Source organism: Pygocentrus nattereri, chromosome 13 (assembly GCF_015220715.1).
Source record: "Pygocentrus nattereri isolate fPygNat1 chromosome 13, fPygNat1.pri, whole genome shotgun sequence".
In the NCBI taxonomy this organism is placed as follows: domain Eukaryota; kingdom Metazoa; phylum Chordata; class Actinopteri; order Characiformes; family Serrasalmidae; genus Pygocentrus; species Pygocentrus nattereri.
In genome coordinates, this window is record NC_051223.1 from 24898881 (window position 1) to 24924789 (window position 25909).

General features: G+C 40.2%; 1 protein-coding gene across 1 annotated transcript; it reads left to right on the plus strand.

Annotated features, from left to right (window-relative positions):
* The first annotated feature begins 325 nt into the window (after positions 1-325).
* jcada (junctional cadherin 5 associated a) lies at positions 326-25638 on the plus strand. The gene is made up of 4 exons (XM_017710980.2): positions 326-423; positions 15941-16406; positions 17898-21967; positions 23212-25638. The coding sequence occupies exons 2-4, from the start codon at positions 16057-16059 to the stop codon at positions 23244-23246; spliced, it is 4455 nt and encodes a 1484-aa protein (XP_017566469.1). The 5' UTR covers positions 326-423; positions 15941-16056; the 3' UTR covers positions 23247-25638.
* Positions 25639-25909: the final 271 nt, after the last annotated feature.

Consider the following 25909-nt stretch of genomic DNA (forward strand, 5'->3'; position numbering starts at 1 on the left):
TTTCTGAATTGCTTTTGTTAAATGTTTCTGTAAATACTGTTTTAATCAGTTAATTAACTTAATTTGAGTTATTGTCAAACATTATTACACTAATATTACACTAGAAATAGTCAAATTTTGCGTGATCATCAAATGTTTCAGGTTTGTGTGTGCGCGCGCACGTGTGTGTGTAGGGTGAAGTTTATTCTCTCTTTGGGAGGAACCATTCCTGCCCTGCCCTACACACAGAGAGAGAGAGAGAGAGAGAGAGAGAGAGAGAGAGAGAGAGAGAGAGAGAGAGAGAGAGAGAGAGAGAGGGAGAGGGAGAACATTTGGAGTCTGGAGGTAGCAGCTCATTCCCCTCCGCCTCCTCCAGGCAGCCTCAGGACTACAGAGCAGCTCTCAGTGTTGAGCTGCAGCACTTCAACCGACAGCACAGCTCAGGTAGGTGGACACGCGCTTCACCCTGATCAATAAGACTGACCGGGCTGCGCGTTAAATTTGAGCGCACGGGCTTGTTTAGCGGGTCTGTCGCCTCCGTTGGGAGTGTGATTGGTGGGCTTTGGTCAGGGCTGGGCTGCGCTGTGTCCCGCATGCTTGAACTCGCTGACTAACGGAGCTGAGGGTGAAACCTCGCCGCAGACCGCGCTGCCGGACAGCCAGGCTTAGCCCAAGTTAGCTAGCAGACGGATTACACAAGGACGAATCATCGGGCTGATATATGAGCCGGAGCCGCGCTGTACAGCACAACTTTCCTCTGAGAAGAAGCGGCTCTGGTGTGATTCGCGGGGCTTTTTCAGTGAGGAGAGACAGTTTGGTCAGGCAGGCGGGAGCTAGCTGGTGAGGTTAGCTGCGTGGCTGTCTCAGGACGGGCTCTAACGGTCCTCACTGCTAGTTTCCTCATCAGCAAATTACCAGCGGTGACGCCAAACTGACTGAAAATAAGCAGTTTGAAAAGGAGCTAATATGTGGAAATAGGCTGTTTGGAAAGAAGCTAATGGACGGAAATGGGCTGTTGGAAAATGTCTACTTCTCTCAGACAATCTTTGGAAAGAGAGTGAAGTGCAGAGAACTAGGCGAAAAACAATGTCGACGTTTCGGACGAATCTGTCGATCATCTGTTTGTGCCCCCCCTTCGCACATCAGCAGTTGTTGTCTAGGTTTGGCAGGCTAACAGTTGGGGTTGAGGTGTGTTCACACCAGCTGGTAACTGAACTACTTCAAAGGGCAAACGTGTCTCTTGACAGTAAGGGGAGCGGACTGTACCCTTAGTGTGAACCTGGCGGGATGCTGCTAGTCGCTCAGCCGCCCCAGGTCGATCCTGAGCGGGGAAGTGTGAGGTCAGCCTCCGCGGCTCCTCTGCTACGGTGCTACTAAGGTGTGAATGGAGTCCAGTTGAGGAGGCTGACTTTCCCTCCGTTCAGAGCCGCAGCTTCATCTTGATAATGGTCTGTGTATGAACACAGCAACTAATGAGACTAGCTCTCACATTTTCACAGCTTTGAAACTTCAGAATACAGCTGGAGCATCTCTGCGATACATACATAAAATATAGTGCTGGAAGTTTAGGAGCAATTTGCAGCCTCAGCTGCTAATGAGTTATTTTTCCTCACATGCCATGAGCCCCAAAGTCCACAGACATAAAGAGAGTGATGGGGAGAAAGTGAGGAAAAACAAAAGATACACTGTCTGCCAGTAAGGAAACGTGCAGATGTCAAGTTGAGGTCAAGAGTATTACCTCAGCATGGAAAAACTGAGATGCACTGAATGTGAACATTGCTGGAGTTAACTGTAATATATTCAGCCCCCCTTTTAAACTAGAATCACAGTCCGCTTCCTGAATACTCCCTTCTCAGTGAGGACGAGTCTCATCTATGAGCTGTGAGGAGACCTCAGCGTAGGCCTAACCTTAGAAATCAGAGTGGACTCGGTGGGAGTCATAGGAAAAAGGAGGAAGGTTCTTTAGTCACAGCCAGAAAATCACTTATCTTATAGGATGTTAGGCCTACGTGGCAAGTACAGCAGAGTCTGTTTCTTGGTAGTAGGCAGATAGTTGGAGCTTGCATCTGCTTTTGGTCACCTAACTTGACTGCCCTATGAATAATACCGGCAGGTATGCATGTCTGAGTGTTTATTATGAAACCGATCAAAGAAAGGGATACACTGTATTGTAAAGTTTCTTATAGATTTTCAGGATGTAACTATTTATAGTTTTGCCTGCTTTTTGTATGGATTTTCTAGCAGACTGCTGCTCTCCGAATGCACTGTGTGTCAAGATGGCAGCTGCAAATAACATTAAAATCAGGGTCCCTTTCATCTAATGTCATACAATAGTAGATGTCCTTCTTCTTAAAGATGAATGGATTAAGCAGTTGTGTCTGGCTGTACTGCTGAAGGAAGACATGCATTCCTCAGTCTGATTGATTATCATGTTTGTACTCTGTGTCAAAACGTCTGCTAAGCATCATTATCTCATTCTGTTAAAATTGAGTCATTGTATGAATGCAACAAGGACCTTATTCACCAACCATGTCTTGGAGAGAGGGTGGTCTCAGAGCTACTTCTGAGTTTACATCAGGACTTCTTGAGTAGTTCCACTTCCATACAGTTGACATTATTGGGATCACCTAATGTATTTTTGTTTTTTCAGGCTGGGGATGAGTTAAGAGAAATAAATAAAATAATTCATTAGTTCAGCTGGAAATATAAACTGTTAACCCCTTAAAGGAACAGGGCTCATATGTGGGTCTACATTTAAGATCCTCATTCTCATAACTAGACAACCTCTATATTAGTTTTATTGCAGTTAGTGAATAACTCATGGTTACTGAATAAGTGGGCTAAAATTAATAATAAGCCTACTCTGTGTTCAAAATTATCCAGAAACATATAAATCTAATTTGAGATTTCAGCTGCATTAAGGTGTACCCCTTGTGGACACAGGTGTTCAGCTGCGCACACACAGCTTGTATAATCTGCATAGAAAGCACTGTCAATAGAATAGGACGATTTAGAGCAGCTGCAAATGAGCCTAATGTCACCATGTCTAATGCCAAGCGTCAGCCAGAGGGTTATAAATCTCCCCAGCATTGGGCTGTGGAGCAGTGGAACTGTGGAGTGATGAAGCTCCCTCCATTCAATTTGGGATGAATTAGAGGGCCGTTTGTGATCTAGAACTAATCATCCAGCATCAGTACCTGACCTCACCAATGCCCTTGAAGTTCCAACGTCTAGTGTAAAGCTTGAAGACTCTCCAAGTTACTGCAGCAAAGAGATTGGTTTGCCAAACTCGCTCTTAATCCCAGGAATTCTGCTGAGTTTTCAAAATTTCTGTGTAAGTCAATCATTGGGATGTAAACAAAATCAGCCTGGTTAGATATGAAATGGTCGTTGTAGAGAAACTTGGATTTCTTCATGCTCTTGTTTATAGAAATCAAAGGTCATGACATCAATGCAAATCTAGCTTTCTTATATACAAAATGACTAGTGAAGCTAAGCCTGTCTTCTGTATTTTTATTTATATTTATGAATTTCTTTTATGTGTTGATTATGGTCAAGTAATTGTATATAGGAAAAATATGTTTTCTTTGCGTTTACTTCTACACCATGAATTACTTTAAAAAATATGTTTTAGATGAAAACCGTTTTCACACAACCACTCTGAATGGCTGGTGTAATTATGCACACATCTAAACAAAAATCAACAGAAAACCCTTTAATACCTTTGATTTGTCAAAAAATACTCAAAGAGAAGATGTGTACAAACATTTAAACTTATAGTGTGGGATTGTATTACATAGTGACACGAGCTTAAATTTATTTAGTATAATATTAATGAACATATGGCATTTTGATAAAAATAAGACTACGTTTATCACAGACAGCCTTGCTCTGGCTCACAGGGGTCTCAGAACCCCAGTTTAAGAGGCATTGTTGTTGTAGCCTGTTGTAGTCCATGATAGGATTCTTGACCTGTAATACTGACGGTAAGGTTTGTCTAGTCTTTGGAGTTAAAAGGGCACAATTTTCATTTCACTGGTCCCTTAATGGTCCATTCTAAAGAGGTTCAGCTATTAGACCACCGCTTCTCACCGCTAAGTTTAGCTAGTCACGAAATCCACCTCTGATGGTGGCTGTATTGTGTGAGAGACACTGTACTCCCAGTGGGAGACTCTCAGAGAAGGGAAGAGTGCAGAGAAAAGTGAAGGAAAGGGAGAGTGTTGGGGTCGGTGTGTGTAGCGTGCCATTGTTTGTGTGTGAAAGAGTGAGTAACTGTCTTTCAGTGTGTCTGTGTTTGTGCGAATGACCTAAGCACACTGGTCATTCTTGACACTGCTACCAGAAGAGTGTGGCGTGTGAGAGCAGAGTTTCCCTTTAAGTGGGAGCGTGTCTTTGGCTCCAGCTGCAGAGGAAAGGGCTGGTCAAACACTGCTGAGGCACTGGAAGATATTCCATGACTCATTGTTTTGAAAGTTCTTTCCCAGTAGTTCATCAGATCTCCGCAGAGACGCCAGTGCTGTCTAGATCCAGGCTATCTACAACCCTGATAAATAACTTATTGTGGTTATGTAATGTGGAAGGAGGATAGTAAGATGTAACATAGTGTAATAATGTTGCCCAAGGAAAACCTGACACATTTATAATAACAAATGTGGAGCTGCTCTTGTATTTAGGCTAATCACTGTACAAGCTGTACACATTTGTTTTCTATAATGCATGACCACGGAGACTACACTTGGCATTTGAAATGCCAAAAAAAAGGACTGGAAATGTTTGAAATGGTAGATAGCTAATGTGTCAACTAGACTGAAGTATTTTCATGCTCTGTCAACCAAAGTTGTTTCATTTATTTATTTAAAACGTGTTTAGTAGTGCCTGAAATTAAATTATGAAGTGGCTAATTCTGGTGCTAAAATCTGTTTGGCGGAGCCATTTGCCTATTGTGAGAGTACTCGATACATGCACATCGCTGACCACCTCACAGCGGTTGTACTGTTCTATATTACTGCACAGTCACTTAGAACAACATTTGACTAGCTGATCGCATAGACCACCAAGCATAACGGTGAAGAAAGAACCCAGTTCATTGTCCATGTTCTAGATGGATTTGCCTCGAGGAATACTAAACTCAGCATGGGAAAAGGGATGTACAACACAGTAGCTTGGTGCTAATATAAGACTGGAAATGGCATAGGAACACTGATGGAAATTTGCATTGTCATTGTAGTTAGAAAAACTGCTTATACAGAGAAAATCTTTATAATAAACAGCCTAATGATATGCCTACCTGTGAAAAAGTCACTGTCATGCACAGCCTCACGTGGTTTATTGCTTTCATAATATCTTTTTATCAGAAATCGTTGATGCTGATATTGTAGACAGTATTGCAAAATTGCTGTTTGTCATCATTTCTCAGCATATGTTGTAAAATAAGTAACAGCACCAAAGAGAGAGAGAGAAGCATGACAGTCATGTGACTAATACAGAAATTGAAGGCACCTTATTGCAAACACCCTACCACAATATTATTCATATCCCTGATTAAGCTATTGTTTGGTTTGATTGGGCATCAGGAGAATGTGTATATTAGGGATGTAACCATGGACATTCTTGGACATTCTCTTATCTGTTGCATTGAATGCAGTTGTATTGTTTCAGCCATAAAGTTTACAAACAACCAGCACTAGTCAACATCTCCCTCCATCATATTCATTAGTAAGCTGTGCAACATGGATACAGTCATAATTTTCCATCAAAATATTGAACTGTGAAGCCAGTATTAAGAATTGAAATGAACTATGGGATGAATGTATTGTTGCACTGCTAGTATATACCATGTGAAAAGTGGCAGTGGTAGAGTTGGCAAAATCATTTCTTCCAGCTAGTAGGAGTATAATAACAGAGCGAAAGAGGGTGGCTTCTGAAGATTTCTGTTGAAAGGTTCAGCTCAAGAGTAAGACTTGGCCTTCTCTGCACAAACCCTACATTCAGCAGTAATGGAAAAAAGTAAACTTTCAAATTCCTTCTGGTTGTGTTAGGCTGCAAAGTGCAACCATATGCAGATTAGTAGAAACTGGATTAGCTGCAATTAAAAGTGATGAAAGTTGAACGCGTGTTTGTTGCCTAATGATCTGATGCAGTCATTATAGACCCTATAGACATATGGAACACATGTGCACTGTTACACTCTCTATTCTGTGTAATTTTTTCTGGTCAGATTAATTACCATGACGTGATTATGCTCAAGGGAGAAGTATGTATAGATAAGCATCTGCTGTCGTGATTGTGCTGAGCTTTTTCCCATCTCCTGTTGAAAATAGAAACCTGTGTCAGTGACCTGCACTTTGGACCAAAGTGTAACAGAAAAACAGAGGTTGTATGATGTCCCTCACGTTCATCTTCTCTGTTATATTCCACAAAATTAACATAAATTAAATAAATCGTCAAAACAATTGAATTGATAGAATTCAAATCAGCGTGTTTTGAAACTGGTGTTTTATTTTATGGGTGCTGGCTACGTCCAACAATGTTTTCCATGACATGTCATGTTTAGTAGAAAGGTGTTTGTTTAAATGTCTCTTTCTCTCCTCCCTTCTCGTTTGTGATCTTGGGAAGTTAAATATGGTAATTATCATAGTGCTTGTGTGTGCTGATTCTTTGATCTGAGCCCCTGAACTGATAAACTTTGTCACCGTCATCTCTCAGTAGTCATAGCCCCTTGATGGATGCTAATTACGTACAGACATGCTGAGCAGGTCAAAAGCAGCTCTGCACTGAGGATCAGTCTGAGGAATAGCCTCAGCCATAAGTCACGCTCAATACTTTGAATTTTATAGGCACCAGTGCTGCCTACCTCATGATATATCGACCTGCTGGGTTGTGCATGTCTCTGCCAAAGCCTTCACTTTTTCCAAGCTATTTATTCTCTCTAAGTATTGTTGGATGTTTTTTGTTTGATCAGATTTTTAACTGTTTTTGCCGAAACCTATTCAGAATGAATCACTTTTGAAAAATGCGTTCAAATTCTTGGGCAAAAAACACATTATAAAATGTCTCTGTATAACTTTTATAGTCCCATGTAATAACTCCTTGGTGTCCCCAAAAGTGTATTAAATGTTATTGTTGTTGTTATCATTATTAAATAAAACATCATAAATAGAGTTTTAGCTCATAGGATTGCAGTTTATATTGCATAAACTATCATTGAATAAAACAGCATTAAAAGCAATAATATGACAGAATAATATGACCGCACTAGTGTAGCATAGCTTTTGACCTGCAATTGAAAATATGGCTTTAAGGATCCACAATTAGTGGTTTGAGTTGAGATTAACAGCACTACTGTATTTACTTGTGATAAATTGGACGGTCATGACTGAATTAGCAATTCAGTACTTGATTCCTCTTAGAAGAAACCTGATGATGTTTCCACATAGTTTGAAATAAAGTTTAGCCCAGTCTCTGGATGAACTGTATTTCTAACCATGTGGAACTCCATCAAGGTTAACTTTCGTTCAGGCTAGTCACTGAAATTACTCCAAGTGCACACAAGATTTAAAAATCGGTGTAAAACTCTGGGATGGTGAACACGTGTGTGTCTGTAGAACAGAAGCCTGGCACTGTGATTTGTAATGTGGTAGACCCATCCTGAAAAAGTATTATTTCCTGCCTTCACAGGCCTTTGATGACACTGCCAATCGAATTACTGGCGTCTGAAAGCGTTTCTTTAGTGCTGGAGTCGTCACCTCACTTGTAGTCTATTCTATGAAAAACCTGCTTTTGAGAAAAGCAAAACATTAAGTAACCATGGACACTGCCTGAACAAAACAAGGGTGGTGGGTGGCTTCAGCTTTGCCCAGAAGGGTTAGATTAGGGCCTCTTTGTGTGTAAAGAAAGCCCTGGGCGATTTGGCTGGCATTAGTGCTATGAGACGCAGGGGTCTGACTCTTTGTGATATAGGCTAACAGATGAGCTCAGATCCTGTTGTATGTATGTAGGATTAACTTGACCTCTTTATTTTAACCTTCAGGTCAATTTTTACAGTCCACTTTTGTGTTTTTTCGCGATGCTGAAAGTCAACCAAGAGTGGATTGATGTACTGCTTGAGAAAATACAAAACATGCTGTAGACGTTTGTTTGGTAGTTCAGATTTTGATTTAATTTTAAAAAATGGAGAAAATTTCATGTTTTTGTACTAAAATAAGTATTTTAATTAAGTATTTTAATTACTTATTTGATGTTTTTTTTAAATAGAGAAATGTTTAGACCCACATCCTAAATTCAATGAAGTCTTGACAAAATATGACAAAATATCCTCAAAGTGCTTTGAGTAATATTACCCAATCATGTATTGGATATTAAGAAGGATTGTTATTCAGTTTAGTTTCATAAAGGTTTAATTCAACTTTTTTTTTAACCTATGTATGATAATTTGCCAGGTTATTACAGTAGCAATATATGTAATTTATAAACATTTTTAGAATAATTTGTGTTTTTATAATCCATAACTTAACAGCACTTGATGGCATAAGATTATTCTTGTTATTTAGGCCCTTTAGCTTAAATCTATTAAATGTATTCTGTAATGCAGGGAATATACCCTTAACACTCTTCCTTAACTAATTTCACTTTGTAAATTAATAATTTTTGTTTCCTCTGTTTGTTTGTTTTCCCTCTTTTGTGTTTCTAGCTCTTTTTGCAGGTAGAGAAATGCCTGAATTTGGCCTATGTGGATATTTGAATCGGCTCACCAGAAAGTTACCTTTACCTCCCTCCTAATAACAGAACACAATTTTTATAGTACATTTGTCATGTTAAATTCTTATTTTCTTTTTGAAATTGTTTTTTGGGAAAAAATATTTATAGTCTATATTTTTTATAGTTTTGTCTTTTTGTGTCTTGGCCCACCTCAACACATTGTTGTGGTTTAGGGGCGCTTTAACCTCCCAGGACAAGAGATTTGGGCACCCCTGCTTTAGAGGGTGAAGCTGAGTGAACAACAGTAATGGGGGGGCTCAGCCTCAGTGACGTTAAGGCAATGAAGAAACCTTTAGTGTAAAGGTAAAGGCCAGCTCACTTTAGCTGATTTCCTCTGTTATGACTTTCTCTTCTGAGGAATCAGCGCTAACCAGTCAGATCTTCCATCACGCACAGTCACACATTCTACTTTCCCTCGAATCATTTGCATCCTCAGGAAGAGCAGGTCGACCCCTGTGATCTCACAAAGTAAACAGTGAAAGCGCCGCGATCAGAACTGAATTTGTGTATGTGCATCTTGAGGCACATTTTCAGGGTGTCACTGCAATGGAGAGTGTAGAACAATCATTAGGTGTGGCTCAAATGGAATTTTTTTTAAAGGACATAACGTACTTTGTTCTTTTTTTTTTGTATCCATTTGCTTGTTGGCTGGAGACACTGAAGTTTCCACTTTGGTTCACTTCTGCTCCCATAATCCCACTGCTGTCTCATAAACTAAGCAAACAGTTAACCATAACCCAGTATCAAAATCCTGCAAATTTGAATGTAAAGTGGGCAGCTATGTGATTTTCAGTTAAAAGCATATATGCAACCTGCTATGAAATGCTTGTGTGAGACCAGCAAAGCACCAATTCTAAGCTTATTACCTGTGAAGTTCTATAATCTCTCAAAAAAGTTTAGCGATACTGAGATTAATAACTGATCATCAAGTTGGTTTATCAGTCTACTCAGGCTTTAGGACCTATAGTGGCGTTTGTGATCCCAAACTATTCGTCCAACATCAGTACCTGACTTCACTAATGCTCTAGTGGCTGAATGCAATCAAATCCTCACAGTAATGTTTAAACCTCTAGAGTAAAGCCTATTAATAGACTCGATTTCAGAAAAAAAACCTTAAATGATTTGGTGTCTGCAGACCTTTGGATGGATGTGTATAGTGTATTATGATTTTGCCTGGACTCTTTGGAACTACTAAGTAACCCAGTCCAATTTTAGATACTCAGATGGCTTTAGTTGATTGTAGTCAATTGAATAATTTTACCCAGAGGAGTTGTAGTGGGGGAAATAATTCTGTCGCAAGATGGAACTTTTGAAGCCTGTCTCTGTGCTACAGGACTTCTGAGCACTCAAAGAATTCAGTAGTTTTGAGTTTCTATCGTTAATTAAATGGTGAATCGTGATCACAAGGGTTTCACACGATCATTAGTTCTGTTAGCTTGAACAAACTCAGGAATGACTCCACAGGTTTTGCTTCTGTCCTGCACCATTTTTTCTCCATCCCTGCCTCCTCCCATCCTCTCAAGCACACTCCACAAATCTCACTAAGGCTATGAATAAGGAGCTGACACCAAACTGTCAGGGCGGCAGTGCTGGGCGCTCTGTGGCCCTGATGGGAAGGCGGGCCAGATGCCCTCCAAACGCACAGATCTAAAAATGTGTGATTTATTTATGAGTGAGGCCAAGGATTTACGCCACAGTCATACCTCATTGTCTATGGAGGAACAGAGCCAATACCTTAGCCTCCTCGCAATGGAGAGATTTAATTCTAATCTTGTAACTGTAATAAGGGATTATTTCCAAGGAAATAAACTCCACAAGGCAGTTTTTAGTCAGGGTTGCTAAAGGAAACACTTTTTTTCGCAAACTTGTATGTTAAGCTCCGCAGTACTGAATGCCTAGAGGATTTATTATGCATGTTTTTGTTTTTGTCATTTGTGTTCCACTCTGCGGCTTTGGCCTAGGAGGGGGCAACTCACAGTAAAATGGGTCTATCTACATGTGTGACTGTTTCTATGAAATTTATTCATGCCTTCTCAGTCTAGGTTTTGCACAGCGTAGTCTCATGACATCATCAGTCCGCATGTGGTTTTGTTTATTTTTAGCCCGCCGCATATGTTAGCCATAAAAGCAGGTCATTAATAAAAAAAGAGCGTTATCGTCCAAATCTACCAGATCCGCACGTCTCTGAGCCACACTGAGAAGCTGTTTTCCATCATGAAAGCGGCAGCCGTGTTTTTAAAATCAACAAGCACTTCTCTGTGTCATTCAGCAGCAGCACAATAGCTTTGCTTCATTGTACGAGTGCAGCTTAGGCTATTGCTTACTTTTGCAAAAACAGTGTATGAACGCTGTATCAAATGTTAAGACCATTGCATAAGAGGGTTTACTGGAATTTAAATAGTGCTGGCTTTCGGATAATAGAGTTTGTGTATGTGTGTGCGCGTGTGCAAGTTGGTGTGGATATTGTGATGGTTTGGGTGGAAGTTGTGGAAAAGTGAGGGTTTTGATAGTATCTGTGCTTACTGCATTTCCTTCTTTCTTGCTTTTGTTGCCAATGGGAAACACATGGTTGGAAGACATCTGTAGTTTCGGTTAAGCTAAATGTTGCTTACGATCTCACCTATCATGGGCCTTCTCAGCCTGTGTGTGTGCGTGAAGAAAACAACTGGAAAGTGATCAATATTATTTTAGAGGCCACTCTTTTGACCTCTGTCTGTATTAGTTGCTGCAGTGGGAGGCAGTGTTCTCAGGTATCAAACGCTAATGTCTGTGAGGCTACTTAAACTAGCCAGGCAGGAAATTCTAAAAGTCATTCAGTTGCGACCTCTCCGCATCCACCTTACAAATTCATATTTGTTAGCCTTTTCTGCAGAGGTAGGCATAGGTGTGGGCAGAATGAGGATAAGTTGTCGTTATTGTGACAAATTACACCACAATCAGGGACACGTGAAGGTGTTTTTAAGGGGGGTTCAAATGTCTAAGCAGCATATATGTAATGTGACTGATGATGTAATGCAAAATGATTTGCTCTTTTTTGCTAATTGACATCAAACAGAACATGTCATACAGTGCTAGAATGAGGCGAGAGATGACAGTGTAGACATCAAACAACTGCTTTCTCATTCTGGATGAACTTTATGCAAATGAACTGAGCAGCAACCAGTCAGATTGTTGATTTGTGGTGCGGTAATCGATTGTGTTGCGCCTACATTCACACACCGAGATTGTGGAACAACAGTGGAATGCATACTGGATGCAAGATACGGCAGTTTATAAAACGCTATTATTACATTACATCCTCAACCTGTGTGTGTTTGCGGATACACCCTCAAAGAGGCCAGCAGTTTTTTCTCACTGTAACAAAAATATGGTGTTTACAATGCAGGGTTACTACAGGTTAAAAAAATATATAAAAATACAAACTCTGCTCTAAAAAAACACACACGGGTCTTTACTACAGTCAAATCTTTATTATTATTTTGAACAGTTGTAATCAGAGGTGCTGCAGCACCCTCATTGCCCCTGCGTCTCATGTCCATGATCCTTGATGATCCAAAGATGCTCAAAAAACATCTTTAACAAGTTATGCAATCATGCTTGGGCAGAAAAGGAGCATCCAGAAAAGGCCTTGTCCTTTATGAGCAAGGATGGGTTGAGGCTCACCACTTTGCATAAATGCATCAGAAAAATATCCAACAGCTTAAAAACAAATAATAGTATTTCACCCTCCATAAAGCATAAGATCATCAAAAGATTTAGGAAATCCAGGGAAGTTTCTGGATTGTGTAAAGGACAAGACCAAAAACCACAATTGAAGGTCTGTAAGTTTTGTTTCCTCAGGTGACACTGCATTAAAAAGCTGTATGTGAGGGATATCACTGCTTGGACTCAGGAATACTTTGACAAACTGTTGCAAATAAATACTGTTAAGACTGTACTCTGCACACTGAAAGCCACATGTAAACAGCATCCAGAAACGCTGCTGACATCTCTGGTCTCTTTTGGCCACTTTTCATGCACAGTGGAAACGTGGTCAGACGATTCAACCTTTGACTGTTAATGGAAATAATGGACATTAAGTTCTATGAGCCAAAGAAGAAAAAGACCATCCACATTGCCACCAGCGTAAAGTTAAAAAGCCAGGGTCTGTCATGGTATTGGAGGGAGTATTAGAGGGTAACTTGCACATCTGTGAAAGCACCATTAATGCATTGATACAGTGCTAGTGGTGGAATTGGAGCAACATATGCTGCCTTTTAGATGCCATCTTTTTCAGGGACACCCATGCTTATTTCAACATGACAACACCAAGCCACATTCTGGTACATCAGCGTGGCTGCATAATCACATGTGGGTGCTAGACTTTACAGGCAGGCTAAAACTGAATATCATCCATATTGTGTGCCGTGAAAATGTGTTGAAGTATTGAAGCTTTATTTTTGCCATATTGCCCACCCATAGGTAGATAGATAAAAATTACACTGGCCATCTGGTTCTTGATTCCTGTGGCCAAAACTAAGAATTTGTGGCCAGACTTATAGGGTTATGTTATTCGTATGTATAGTATTTACAATTAAAAGCTTGCTTTGGTACAAAAACCTGTCATGGAAACTGATGACATGCTTTACAAAATATTACATCCATCTCTCAAACTCTAATCAAGCCACACGCGGCTCTGTACATTCTTTTTTGTTGTTTTTGTTTCATTAATCATCATTGTTGTCTATTTTTTATTTTTTATTTTCGGCGCTACCACTAGCACTGAAGCCATGTTTTATAACCCAGTTTCTTTCTAGAAAGAAATGGTCACGTGTCATGTTGGCTATCTGCGACAGTATTTCTAACGTAACTGTTGGTGTATTCCCACAAAATCTTATGATGCAGTTAGTTGTATGTCTGACCAATCAGGCTCTGGATCTCGCATCGTAGGTGAAAAGTAGTTGTTTTGTTACTAATGGTGAATATTTGTGAATGTGTGAAATTCAACTGCTCTAGGTGGTTTGTTTAAAGGAAAAACACAAAAAAATCTCCAAGCTCTGTGTTTTTAGTGGCCAAGATGTGAAATGTTGTGGCCAGGGCCACTGGGCAGTGTCGACCCCTGTTTTTCAGATTCGCATACAATATCCCTCCATATTCTTTTTAAAACTAACTGGAAGTTAAACAGGAGGTGGTGTCGCCAAACGAAAGTCAAGAGTCAATCCTCCAAGACTAACAGGTTTAAGGTTGTGAAAGAGAGGTAATCGCATTAGTGCTCTCTGTGCTCTGACAGACTTGAGTTCCACAGTCACAGATCCACTCAGCCATATCTGTGTATGAATGAGCAGATGCACTCACGTGGAATAAAGGACATAGAGGTTAAAGCTTCGTTCATGAAGCATTTACACTACAGCAGTAGATTAAACAGGTATCATCTTTCAGTTTGGACTGGGGCTTAACGTCTTCCTACGGTGTAGAAGTAGTGCTTGCTTTATAGACTCAACTTGACATTTCCTTCAGATCTGAAGGTGTTTTTCACGAGACTCAATATTTAGTTTCTTTGAGGTTAAAGATTAAATTGCAACAGATAAAATGCACCAGTAAAATAGAAACATTACAGAAAAATAGGCAATAAAACCACAAGCATGGTAATAATTTTATTTAATTTGCAAAACTATAGTATTAAGAGAGAGAAAAATATATAAATAAATAAGATAATGGCATAATGGCATTTATATGATAATGTCATTTACTATGAAGTTCATGCAGTTACTATATATTCATTGTACATTTTTTGAGTGTTCTAGAAGCACCAATGATACTCTTGATAAGAACCAAATCAGAATGTTTTTGAACATAAAGGTTGGCTATACATCCAGGTGGATAACTTACAACCAGTCAGCAAAGAAGCAGCTTATTTACTTATTAGTAAATAATACTAATAATACTAGGGGTTTTAACTAGTTTGGTGCCTCAAATCAGATCAGAATGTGAATCTGAAAAACAGGGGTTGACACTCGGTATTGCCCAGTGGCACAACTTGGCTAAAAATGCAGAGCTTGTATATATATATTTTTTTCTTTTAACGAACAACGAAATCAGTTGAATTTCATCCGTTCACAATTATCCAAAGTTATGTAACTTTTACGCCTTGACCATCACTGTGAATAATGATAACAAAACTCCGTAAACAGCATTTTACAGTGTTTTATGTTGGTTATGGCAATTTGTCCATATAGGCAAAGACTGGCATCATGTGCAAAGCAAAATCACTCAGATTAAGTCAAGCCTTATAGCTTTGCGCTTCTCTGATAAATGATCGTGTTTATAGCAAACAGTATAGCATACTAATCTTGTGCAGAACTGTAACATCCAAATGTGAATATTAATGGGAAATAAGAAATGTTTATTTATTTTATGTGGAATAAATTAAAGTCTAATTAGTATTATACATTCTTAATTAATATCCTGTGCTTAATTACTATCTTATTTATTCTTATGTTCTTTTTGTTGTCCTCTGTTTAACATTACATTTACTTCTTTACAGACAAAAGTTGGTTATTATGTTGGCTGCATGTCAGTATTGATTCTATTAAACATTGGATAATCTACTGATTACTGAGGCTTTCTGAAGTAATAAAATTGTCTTTTTCTAATTAATAAAAAACTGAACAGTTAGAAAATATCTGTAGCGTTTCTAGCTTTTCTAAAAGGGTTAATCTTTTTTACAGTTGGAGAATTTAAAATGTGCATTTTTGATCATGTAATTAAGTTTAATCAGTTAATCGTGATAACCCTTAAGTTTTTTAAACCCTCACTGGTGAGTGTGTATTGTGAACGTTGCCTCTTACTTCAGTGGGATGGACTGAGTATCATTGCTGCCCTGAAAGTGGAGGGGAGGGTAAAAGGGGAGGAGAGGAGAGGAGCAGGGAATTGGAGAGACAGGCAGGCAGACAGCCATTGAGAATTCCCTCTCTTCTTGTAAGATAGGGCCTTTTTGGTTTGACTGTCTCCCCTATGGGTAGGGGGGCGCAGTCTTCACATGAAAGGGATTTGGAAGGATAATCATATTAATGGCACCGTTCTCTCTCTCTCTCCCACTCTCTCTCACTCTCTCTCTCCCACTCTCTCTCTCTCTCTCACTCTCTCTTACTCTCTCTCTCTCTCTCTCACTCTCTCTTCTCCCCTCGTCCCGTTTTTTTCTTTTTTTACCCATCTCTTTTCACAGTGATGGCCCCTTTCATGCAGCTGTTCCTAGGCTCGCCTCAGCTGGGATCCATATAGAACTCTGACGATATTCCACGCACACGCACTTAGGACACCACAACACACTCCCGCTCAGCCATGTACAGTGTGGAGGACCTTCTCATCTCTCATGGATACAAAGTCAGCAGCAGCAACAACAACGTTCCCCCTTCACACTCGCCCTCGTCCCACCACACCACCTATGATCAGCGGCCGCCGACACGCAGCAGTAGCCGGTGTGAAATCGGTGAGAAGCGGACGGGACATGGCACGGTGAATGGCTACAAGGGAGACTGTGTTTATGGTGGCGGCGGTGTCAGGCAGATGGCGTCTAGGGGCGGCCCCAGTGACACAGAGAGCAGGGACAGGAAGCAGAGGACAGAGGAAGAGGACAACGGTAACCTAGGAGATGGACAGTCACCAGGAGATAGCCTGACCACAGACAGTGGGTGAGTGAAAGTGTTTTCAGTATCTAACACCCCACTGCCTTCATCTTAAAGCCACTCTTTACTCCAGCACATACAAGACCCTCTCTCCTTTGTCGTTGTTTTTCCTTTTTTTTTCTCCTTTTTTGATCTTGCAGAGCAGCTCAGGTTTAAGCTGGCTTGGGGGATGTGGAGTGGTGGAGTGTTATGTAAAGGTGGGAGCTGTCAAGGACTTTTCCACAGCTGTAGGACAAGAATCTAACAGCTCCCTCTCTCTTTTGTGCATACTCTGTCTTTCTATGCCATCATTCTTTCTTCTTTAAACCTATAACCAACTTTTTACAGCCTTCAGTTTATATCGAGTCTTTATGTTCTTTAAACAACTCAAATTTCTCTTGTATTTTGGCTTGCTGTCCTGCCCCTCTGTTTCTCAGTCCCTCTTGCTCTGTCCCTGATAGGCTTATTAACTATATTATCTAGAAATGACAATCTGCTGTTTGATTCATTTCCTGCCATCTGGGACTGCTGTATTGTAAACAGCACTGTAGCGGGACAGCCCTCAGCACCCCCTGCTTTGCATGCTCACTGCTACAGGCAAACCCACTGGTAAACTACAAATCCCATGAGACCTTTTTCAGATCAATATTCCGCTCCTTAATGTCTTATGTAACATTGGAATTAATAATACATGATGAATTCAAGTGTGAACATCGTTATGCTACTAATTATAGTACAGCAGTTTCATAGGCGGAGTCAATGCAGTGCTGCCATGAAAGCTGGGAAAAAGCCCTTTTCGTGAGGACGTGTCTTTTTTTGTCAGCACTTGAATATGAATATAGTACATATTTCTGGGGAGTACTTTGCAAAAATTAGGCATTCTGCTCTCACATTGTTAGATTTATAGTCTATTATTTAAAATAAGATATATCAGTAATAAATCAGAAACATATCAATAATAAAAAACCTTAAAATGAATTATTCTGTGATCTTGTACTTATTTCAGCTTTTATACCCATTGTAAATTTCAAGGCTCATCGTCAGGCTAATTTTTCCTGAATTAATTAATGTTAGAGTTGATACATATGCTGATCAGAAACCCTCTGCAGTCGTGATACGGTAGTTAGAGTGGTCTGTCAGTGCTGACATCCATTTATACTAAGCTAGAGGCTAGGGGATTCAATGCTGGCTCCCTCCTCAAACCATCAATACTGATTTGAACTTCCCCGCCAAGGCCTAATTGAGATTTAGAAGCCTCACTTTATTATCTCTATATCTATTCATTGCTTTATAATTTATTTTGTAAATGACATAGTTTTGCCAATCGTAAGTTTCAAAGATGTAATTTTACTTAGTAATGTTATACAGTTGATCTGCTTAAGAAAGTTACTATATATGAAAACTTCATCACCCATATTTAGACAGACTGTCAGTAAGATTAAGATAAAGTAAATTATTTTTGCCTTCAGAAATGATGCTAACTCTCAGACTTTTGTTTCTTGTGTCTTCTCAATGCAGATTCCATGAGAGCCACAGGGTAATGTACTCTCAGCCCAGACCAGAGCGGGATGTGTCTTACTGGCGTAGACGGGGTCAGGACTTTAATGCACTTCTGGACTACGCTGATTTTAGGGAGCTGCATGGAAAGGAATCAGGGGTTCCTATTAAGCCAGAGGGCATGCAGCGAAGGCCAGAGTCAGCCTTAAGCACAGAGGAGCATCGCCGTGAGAGGCAGCGCAGGGCGGACAGTGCGCGTGCCAGAGAGCGTGAACTGGCCCTGTACCAGTGGAGAATAGCAGCAGAAAGGAAGTATCAGAGCCTGGGAACAGAAGAGTGGCGCCCAGCTGTGGGAATGGGCCGACAAACCTCTGAGAGTGAAAGTGAGAGATGGGCACAAGAGCAGCAGCGGCGGCCTCGAACAGCAGAGGGTGCTGTTCCACCAAGGCCCAAAGCCAAATCCCAGTCACTACCCAGAATGGCTATGCCCTCAGACAGCGTCCAGTTCTTAAGCACATCATCCCCTGGCCAAGATCCATATGGGAGCTACCGAACAAACGGGCATCAGATACGGGAGTCACATGGACGTCATGTCAGTGAAGGCGAAAGCAGGGAGCGGTGGATTGACAATGTGCGGACAGGTGTGCAGTCTGCACCCCCTTCAAAACCCCGTTTTAGCCGACCTCTTAGACCTCCATCGTATGAGGTTCACCAGCAGATGCGTGGAAGTTCAGAAATGCTCTCTGGCGAATTTATGACTCATGCCAGAGACAGGACTCCACTGCCTTTCACCAGACAGGAGTACTTTGCACAGGAACCTGGAGGGTCTGGCGTGGAGCCTCCAGGTTACATCCCTCCGCCATCCTACAGGAGACAGCCTCCAATCAGGGGAGGGCACAGGACTTATGCAAATTCAATGGGGAACTATCAGTACAGAGGTGACCCATATATGCAGGGACCAGCCATGGCAGAAGTACAGGAGTGGTTCATAAGACAGACAGGCATGTCTTGGCCAGATCATCACAGGGATGGGAGAAGGAGTATGCCCTGCAGAAGACAAGCCTACCCAGCTTACAGTGAGGAGAGGATGGGAAATGTTCAGTACATACCCTTTGATGATCCACGTGTCAGGCACATCTCAGGAGGGGGGATAGATGGGAATTCATTGACGGACGCTGACAAAATCAGAAACATCAGAAAAGAGATTCCTATCGTCTCTTTATCTGAGAAAGCTCCTGATGACAGTGCCTTTCCACTCACAGAAAAAATATACAGCAGCACAGAAGCAAGTAAAAGCAATATCAGTGACTGTATTAACGAAGCAGCCATGCAGAAGGATGTTTCAAAGGACTCAAAATCAGTATCTGATGAAAATTCCAACAGGTATCTGTCTGGCCATGACTATTCTGATTCCTTCCAAATGACACCATCACAGCAGAGCTGTGAGACGATTACCCAAGTAAAACAATTTGAGGCACAAACTGCAGCTGAGAATAAGAAAAACAAGAAAAAACTGAAAGAGACCATGTTTTGCCTAGTGTCGGTTCCAATAAACGTGATGGCAAGCAAGGGAACCGCTGATCCAAACAACAATGAAAAAGTGCCGAGTCCAGTGGTGACACCCTCAGAGAACACAGTGACTCAGCCTCATAGCCAAGACTCCTCTACAATCTCCATCAGCAGTGAATCACATATACAGCCCAGCAGCGCCTCAGCAATCAAGAACTCTAAAAGAGCTCCACTTAAGAAAGAGATTGTAGATGTTTGGTCTCTTCAAGCAAGTGCTGACAAAGAATTGTGCTATGCGGGGTCCTGGCCAGGAGATCAATACAGGAACCAAGAGACTCAGACAGGCTCTCCTGAGGTTTCCAGAGGTGTTTATTCACCAAGCTCTCATACCCAAGCCACATATGACCCTCCATCCTCTGACACCACTACAGACAGTGGAGTAAGTACAGATTGCAATGCCACTTTTGGGTATCCCATGAAAGGTCAAAAGAATCTTAACCTTTCCAGCAACAGTGCATTTTCCCGAACGAGGGCAGGGAGCAGCTCCAGTGCAAAGAGTCCAGCTCAGCTCCTAACATCTCCGACACCACCATCTCCTGATCACCAGCCTCCAATGAGGAAGAGCGCGCCTAAATCCCGAGCACCAGGTGGCCAAGAGATTTTTGGCCAATTTCTGTTAAAGCCTGTCAACAGGCGTCCATGGGATGCCATTGGGGAGCTTGAGTCTTTTAACAAGGAGCTGCAAGATCAGAACAGCAAACAACAACCAAGCATTGACCAGACATTAGAGGATCTGGATGAGGCATTACAAAACATTCTAGAGGTGACCAACACATGCACAGAAGTTATGCAGCCTGGGAAAACACCAAAAAACTTGAAGAGATACCTGTCACATAAGGAACAAAGTCCTGAGCAGCTTTTGAAGAAAGACAACTTAAACATCAAGTCAGATTTAGAGAACAAGGGCAAAACAGAAGTGGATCAAGAATACAGGGAAGTGAGAAGTGCTTTCTCCAGGCCAAAGGAGAGAGTAGCAAATTCTGACATAGCACAAAGACAAGACATGCCTGTACAAAATGACACTAGTTTTGTAAGCTATGAGGTCTTGCAGAGAATACAAGGTGAGCCCAGGGGACAAAGGCTAGATATTCCTGTGCCAAAGGAGTCCTTACTGAAGGATGTGGGGCTGACGGTGTACACAGCAATCCCAGACACGGTGACATCAGGATCGCCTACAGGCTTAAGCCCCGACTCCCCAATGCTTACAAGTCCCTCTGACAACTCAGAAACATGTGAGGCCTTACACATCACATCATCAGATAGTGGAGGAGACAGAAGCAGAAACAGCCCTGAATTTATTGTGGATCAGAGTTTAAATATTCAAACGTGCATCACTGCTAAACTTGACCTTGAGAAAGAAGTGGAGAGCAGGAGCAAAGGGGTCACCAAACAAAGGTCTCCTCACATCCATGGTGCCAGAACTCAGCATTTTAGGTTTAAAGGAAACTATGCTGATGATGATGATGACGGCTATTCAGACTATCTCAGCTGGAGTAATGAGAAGACATTAGCAGATGAACATCTGGAAAGTCTTTTGAGTCAAGAGAAAGCCAACAGCTTGCCAACAGAAGATCTAAGCAAATTGTACCAGGTTCAGTGTGCTCAGGGCATTCCTGAGCATGAGTCAATTGAACAGAGGGCTGCCCGGATCTTGGGCATTGCTGTGCCAGCTGAAGCCTTGGTTGTCAATCAGAATGATGGGAAACAGAATGAAGGAAAAGCGAAAGTCATGACTCAAGCAGGCTTTGCTATGCAAACCAGGGAGATAAGCCTAAATGAGGATACACAGTATGTGAGTAGAGAGTATGAGGAAGTGGTAGAGACATCAGTACACAGCTGTGAACTGAAGATGGTAAAGAAAGATCCAGGCATTAGGCAAGATAATGCCTCTAGAGAAGAGCTCAGCACAGAGAGCCAAACAGTTTCCGCAGTGTTGGAGCTGCCTGAGTTTCCCCCCAGCAACTTGCGTTTGTCGCTACCAGTGACTGAGGATGAAGAATTAGCTTTAAGTGTTTGTGGAGGTGAGAAAAAGGCCTCTCTTGCTGAAGAGGTGTCTGAAGGCCAAGAGGACAAGTCAAGTGCGCATCTCGTATCTTACATGTTCAGAAATGAAGAACTGTCTGCAGAGCACATTAATCCTGTTGAGGAGGGAGAGCCAATATCATGCATCAGCACTTTCACCAAAGAGATGGAGAAAGAGGAGGAAATGGGGGAGGAAAAATCTGTTCAAGAGGAGGAAGTACTAGAGGGAGAAAAAGAGCAAACTGTAGAAAGTGAAATGGAAGCAGATGAGTGCGAAGCTGCTTTTGAAAAAAAGGAGGATGAAGATGACAGAAAAAGCGAAGAACCAGAAGAAGAAATGTTTCAGGAAAGTTCACAGCAACAACCAAAGTTCATATTGTGTCCAGTCCCTCAGCCTCGCAGTGGCACAGTGACCAAGAGAGAGATTACCTTGCCAGCCACATTCAGTATGTCTGATGACTTGGCTGCACTAGACGATGATGATGTTCACTCTGTCTCAGGTCAGTACATTCATTTACATGGTGATAATTAACCAAAGATTAAAGGTAGTCAGATGTTGAAAGTGTGGAACCAGAGTGGCGTAAGCGACATCTGACCAATTCCACAGAAGAGTGCAATCAAATTTCAGCCATACTTTTCCTGACTGTGTGTGTTTTACATGCATCATCAGCATTAGAAACTACGCTCATATCTGAATGTATAGTGGCATTACCTGAACAAAGCAATTAAAATATTTTAAAAATCGTTATTAATATTTTAAAAATCGTAAATAAAAAATTGTAAAATAACATGCGCTTTTCTGGCACCAGGGATTACCCAAATATCCAGTTTTTGAATGTTGTAAACAATGTATTAAATCAGAATTAAAAGAAAGTAATTCATTGTTATAACATGTTTAATTTGAACACACATACACACACAGTCATTTGCAAAAGTTTGGGCTCCCTGGTCAAATAAATGGCGTTTCGTTATAGATGAAAATAAGAACACATCCTCTATAGAGAGCGCACTTCTACACATTTTAATGCACAGTTACAGTTTATTTGCTTGACTCAGCATATTGAGGGGGAAAATATGGCCTCTGCAAAAGTTATGACACATTTTATGTATTATTTTTTGTTGAACTTAGCAAATAAGTTGAAATTAAAATTTGCACCAAATTTAATAACAAAAAAGGCATTAAGGTTTTTCCCCCCTGTAAAGCATATGTTAAAGGATTTGCACTTATAAAATAGCATAAAGCATAGATTTCAGACATTTTTTCATTTTGTAGATCTCATGACGGAAAGAATTGTCACATACACCACACTGGTTCCAAGCCTTTGACAGAAATCTTTTTATTCACAGTACTATCTTAACAAGGCCTTGCAATCACTGCATAATACAGATGAAGCTCCTGTGTGAGTGTTTAGTTTAGAAAAATGTTTCATAGTAGTGGATAGATTGCAACTTGGAATGCTCATCAAAAGACTGGACAAAATTTAGTTTCAAAACCTATATTCAGTTCAGTGCTTTTCAGGAGTGTTTTCTGAGGTGGTTGCATTGCGCCCTTCACATTACAAATTCAGTTGCAGTAAATGTTTCTTGCCACAAGAGGGAAGCATAGTCTAGTATATTTCACTGATAGCAACCCACACACACTATCAAAATTCTGAAATCCAGAGAGATTTTGCTCATCTTAACTGCTGGATGCTGTTCCTGAATCAAATTGGTGAATTGATTCAAATGTCCTTTCATTCCTCAGATGCCTATGATCCCAGCAGAGTTGAGAGGGTGTGAACTCGGAGATTGTCATAACAACTCAAACTGTCATGCCATATCACTGTATCTGCCATATCCTGGCTGGAATATCTGCTACAGTCAACGACTCCACCTCTTGGTATTCTTTTCTTCATCTCTGTATAGATTAGGACTTTTTGCTTTGTACAAACAGCACCCTCTCCTCATCTGTTACATATTTTTATAATTATAATTTTTTACTTTTGCTTTTCTCGAGAGAAGATGAGCAATGCTGTTCATTCTTGACACAGCTGTTGAGATTAACATATATCTAATTAAACAAAGACTGGATGCAAAATAACTCAGTTTTAGACATAAAAGTTGTAAATAATTTTCTCTGCACCAGCAAATGTTGACGTTTTGTCAGATATTCACCAAACAGTTTTACAGTGCCATTGAAATAAAATACAAAAACATGCCAGTTTACACGTGTCATCTACAGTATTGCCAATACCAAAAACATTCACTTAGACACATAAAGCAATCATTCTGAGCTTTGTGCTCAGTGTGTTATCTTTGAGGCCGGACCAGATAGATTACACTGTGCTATAATATAAAATCAAAGTATTTTTTGTATGAAGTCATGAATGGCTAGAAGATAAATATATATAGAGATATATTGATATACAAGTTGGGATAAATGTCCTTATGTGTGTATTGAAATCCACTTCCATATAGCAGAGTAGCAAATACACTTTATTAAACAAGTTTGCTGTTGTAAATAGTACAAGTTCCATCTCAAGTGTGTGTGAACCTTTACATTCGCACCTTTTTCACTCTTTCTCATTTGATAAAACACAGCTATAGCATTGTGATTCCTAAGGTACACAGGTTTTATGTGTTGAACTTTACATTATTAAACATTGTACCTGCTAGTACATTTACAAGGACTTATGGTCACTGAAAGTCCCAGCATTATACTGTAATTCTGAAGCTTGATCTGTCGTTTTTTCATAGCCTATGATGTAAAACCTTACCTTAAAACCTTGGTCTGACTTTCAGTATCTTATATGCAATCCAAGGCTTATGATTAGCAGTAGCCAACAGAAAACACATCACATCATGTCACCCATGCAAAAAGAAAGTGTATTTATTTTTATCAAGCAAACCTCAGAGTGTATAAATGAAAATATTGTATTCTAAGTACTTGACAATTAACTGTGTCATTTCATTTGCTTGATTACAATCATTTTGCCTATGTGTGAGTATGTGTAATTTCCTGCAGAGCCTGTGAGGTGTTCAGGTGGTGTTGGCGTGCCTTTTGACACAAAATTGACGAGATATCTTGTATGTTGTTGTCTTCCCTCAAGTTGTCATGCTGTCAAGTTAATAATGCTGTCTTGTATGCTCAGCATAGGGCATACATGACATTCTGCCAAACAATATCAGCCTTTCATTCGTATTTTAGCAGTCAGTATGTGTAGCTGCTTTGTAAGTGCTGTGCAATGTGGGCAAAGTGTATGTACACATGAATAACAGCTACATGAGAACAGCAACCTGATGAAATAGTGTTCAGCATTGTTTGTCATAAGGGTTAAGGTGACTGAAGGTGGCTTAGGTCACCACAGTGCATAAATGGTCAATATACTCCAGAAGCTTATGGATGTTTGGGGTCAAAAAAACAGTAACAGTAACTCATCTATCCATCCAACCCCGTCCCTCAAATGTTATTAGCTGTTGAATAGCCATTAGCATCAGTGCATAGTTGTCTCTAAGCCTTTGTAACAGTTTGTGCAACATGGAAGAACTATAGTGTTGCAAAATGTATGTTTCGTGTATTATTTTTTTCTATTTTCATACAGAAACTGTGTGTGTCTGTTTTTGTACAACTGGGTATTAATGTGTGTTCCCTCTCCGCATGAGTTAAGCAGTGTATCCTGGGTAAAACTGGGGCCTAAGGTTTTGCATATTATTGCATTTGGTACTATATACTGAACAAAACATTATATTTCATAATGCATATTTGTATCTTCCAAAAGAAAGCTTTGACAGATATTTAAATTCAGAACATTATTTTTAGAGTATTTTAAAGAAGGGAAGTGTTTATTATAGGCACGTATTTGAAGCAATCAGTTTTAAACACAATGTTGGCAAAGTGCTTCCTTTGTACATTACAACAAATTATTCATTAATAAACTCTTTGCATGGACTGCTTTTGTTTGCTTTCTGAGATCTAAGGGAAATTGATTCTGGGTGGAGGATGTAAATGATTGACCGTGTGGGATCATATTACATCAGACGGACATTTCCATGGAAGTCTGACCAGCACTTTTTATAATCTGTCATTTGTGAGTCATGTTTTGTTTATTTGAAAGGTTTTGTTCCAAAAAACACTTTAATGAAGTAATATAACCTTCATTTGAGAAATAAAAATGCGTCTATTGATGAAATACATTAAACATCAGCTGTTATTTTTTTCAGATCTCTTTTTCTTTCAAATGAATGTGCAGCTTTTATAATGAAACTCTTAGTTTATTCATGCATTGAATCCAATTTTTTCAAATGTAACGATTAAAAATAAAGCTTCTTGGAAAAATAATGTGAAAGAAAAAAACTGTATGTACATATAATTGCTTATAGAAGAAATACATGTGCAATAAATGCAATATATGCATCCTAAATATATAATTGTGCAATTTTTTTATATTTAAATATATGCTAAT

Excerpts from the sequence above, each read along its gene's own strand:
- jcada (XM_017710980.2), top strand. The coding sequence starts at position 16,057 with ATGTACAGTGTGGAGGACCTTCTCATCTCTCATGGATACAAAGTCAGC. Across the intron at positions 16,407-17,897 it reads AGCCTGACCACAGACAGTGG|ATTCCATGAGAGCCACAGGG; the intron begins GTGAGTGAAAGT and ends TTCTCAATGCAG. Across the intron at positions 21,968-23,211 it reads TGATGTTCACTCTGTCTCAG|ATGCCTATGATCCCAGCAGA; the intron begins GTCAGTACATTC and ends TTCATTCCTCAG.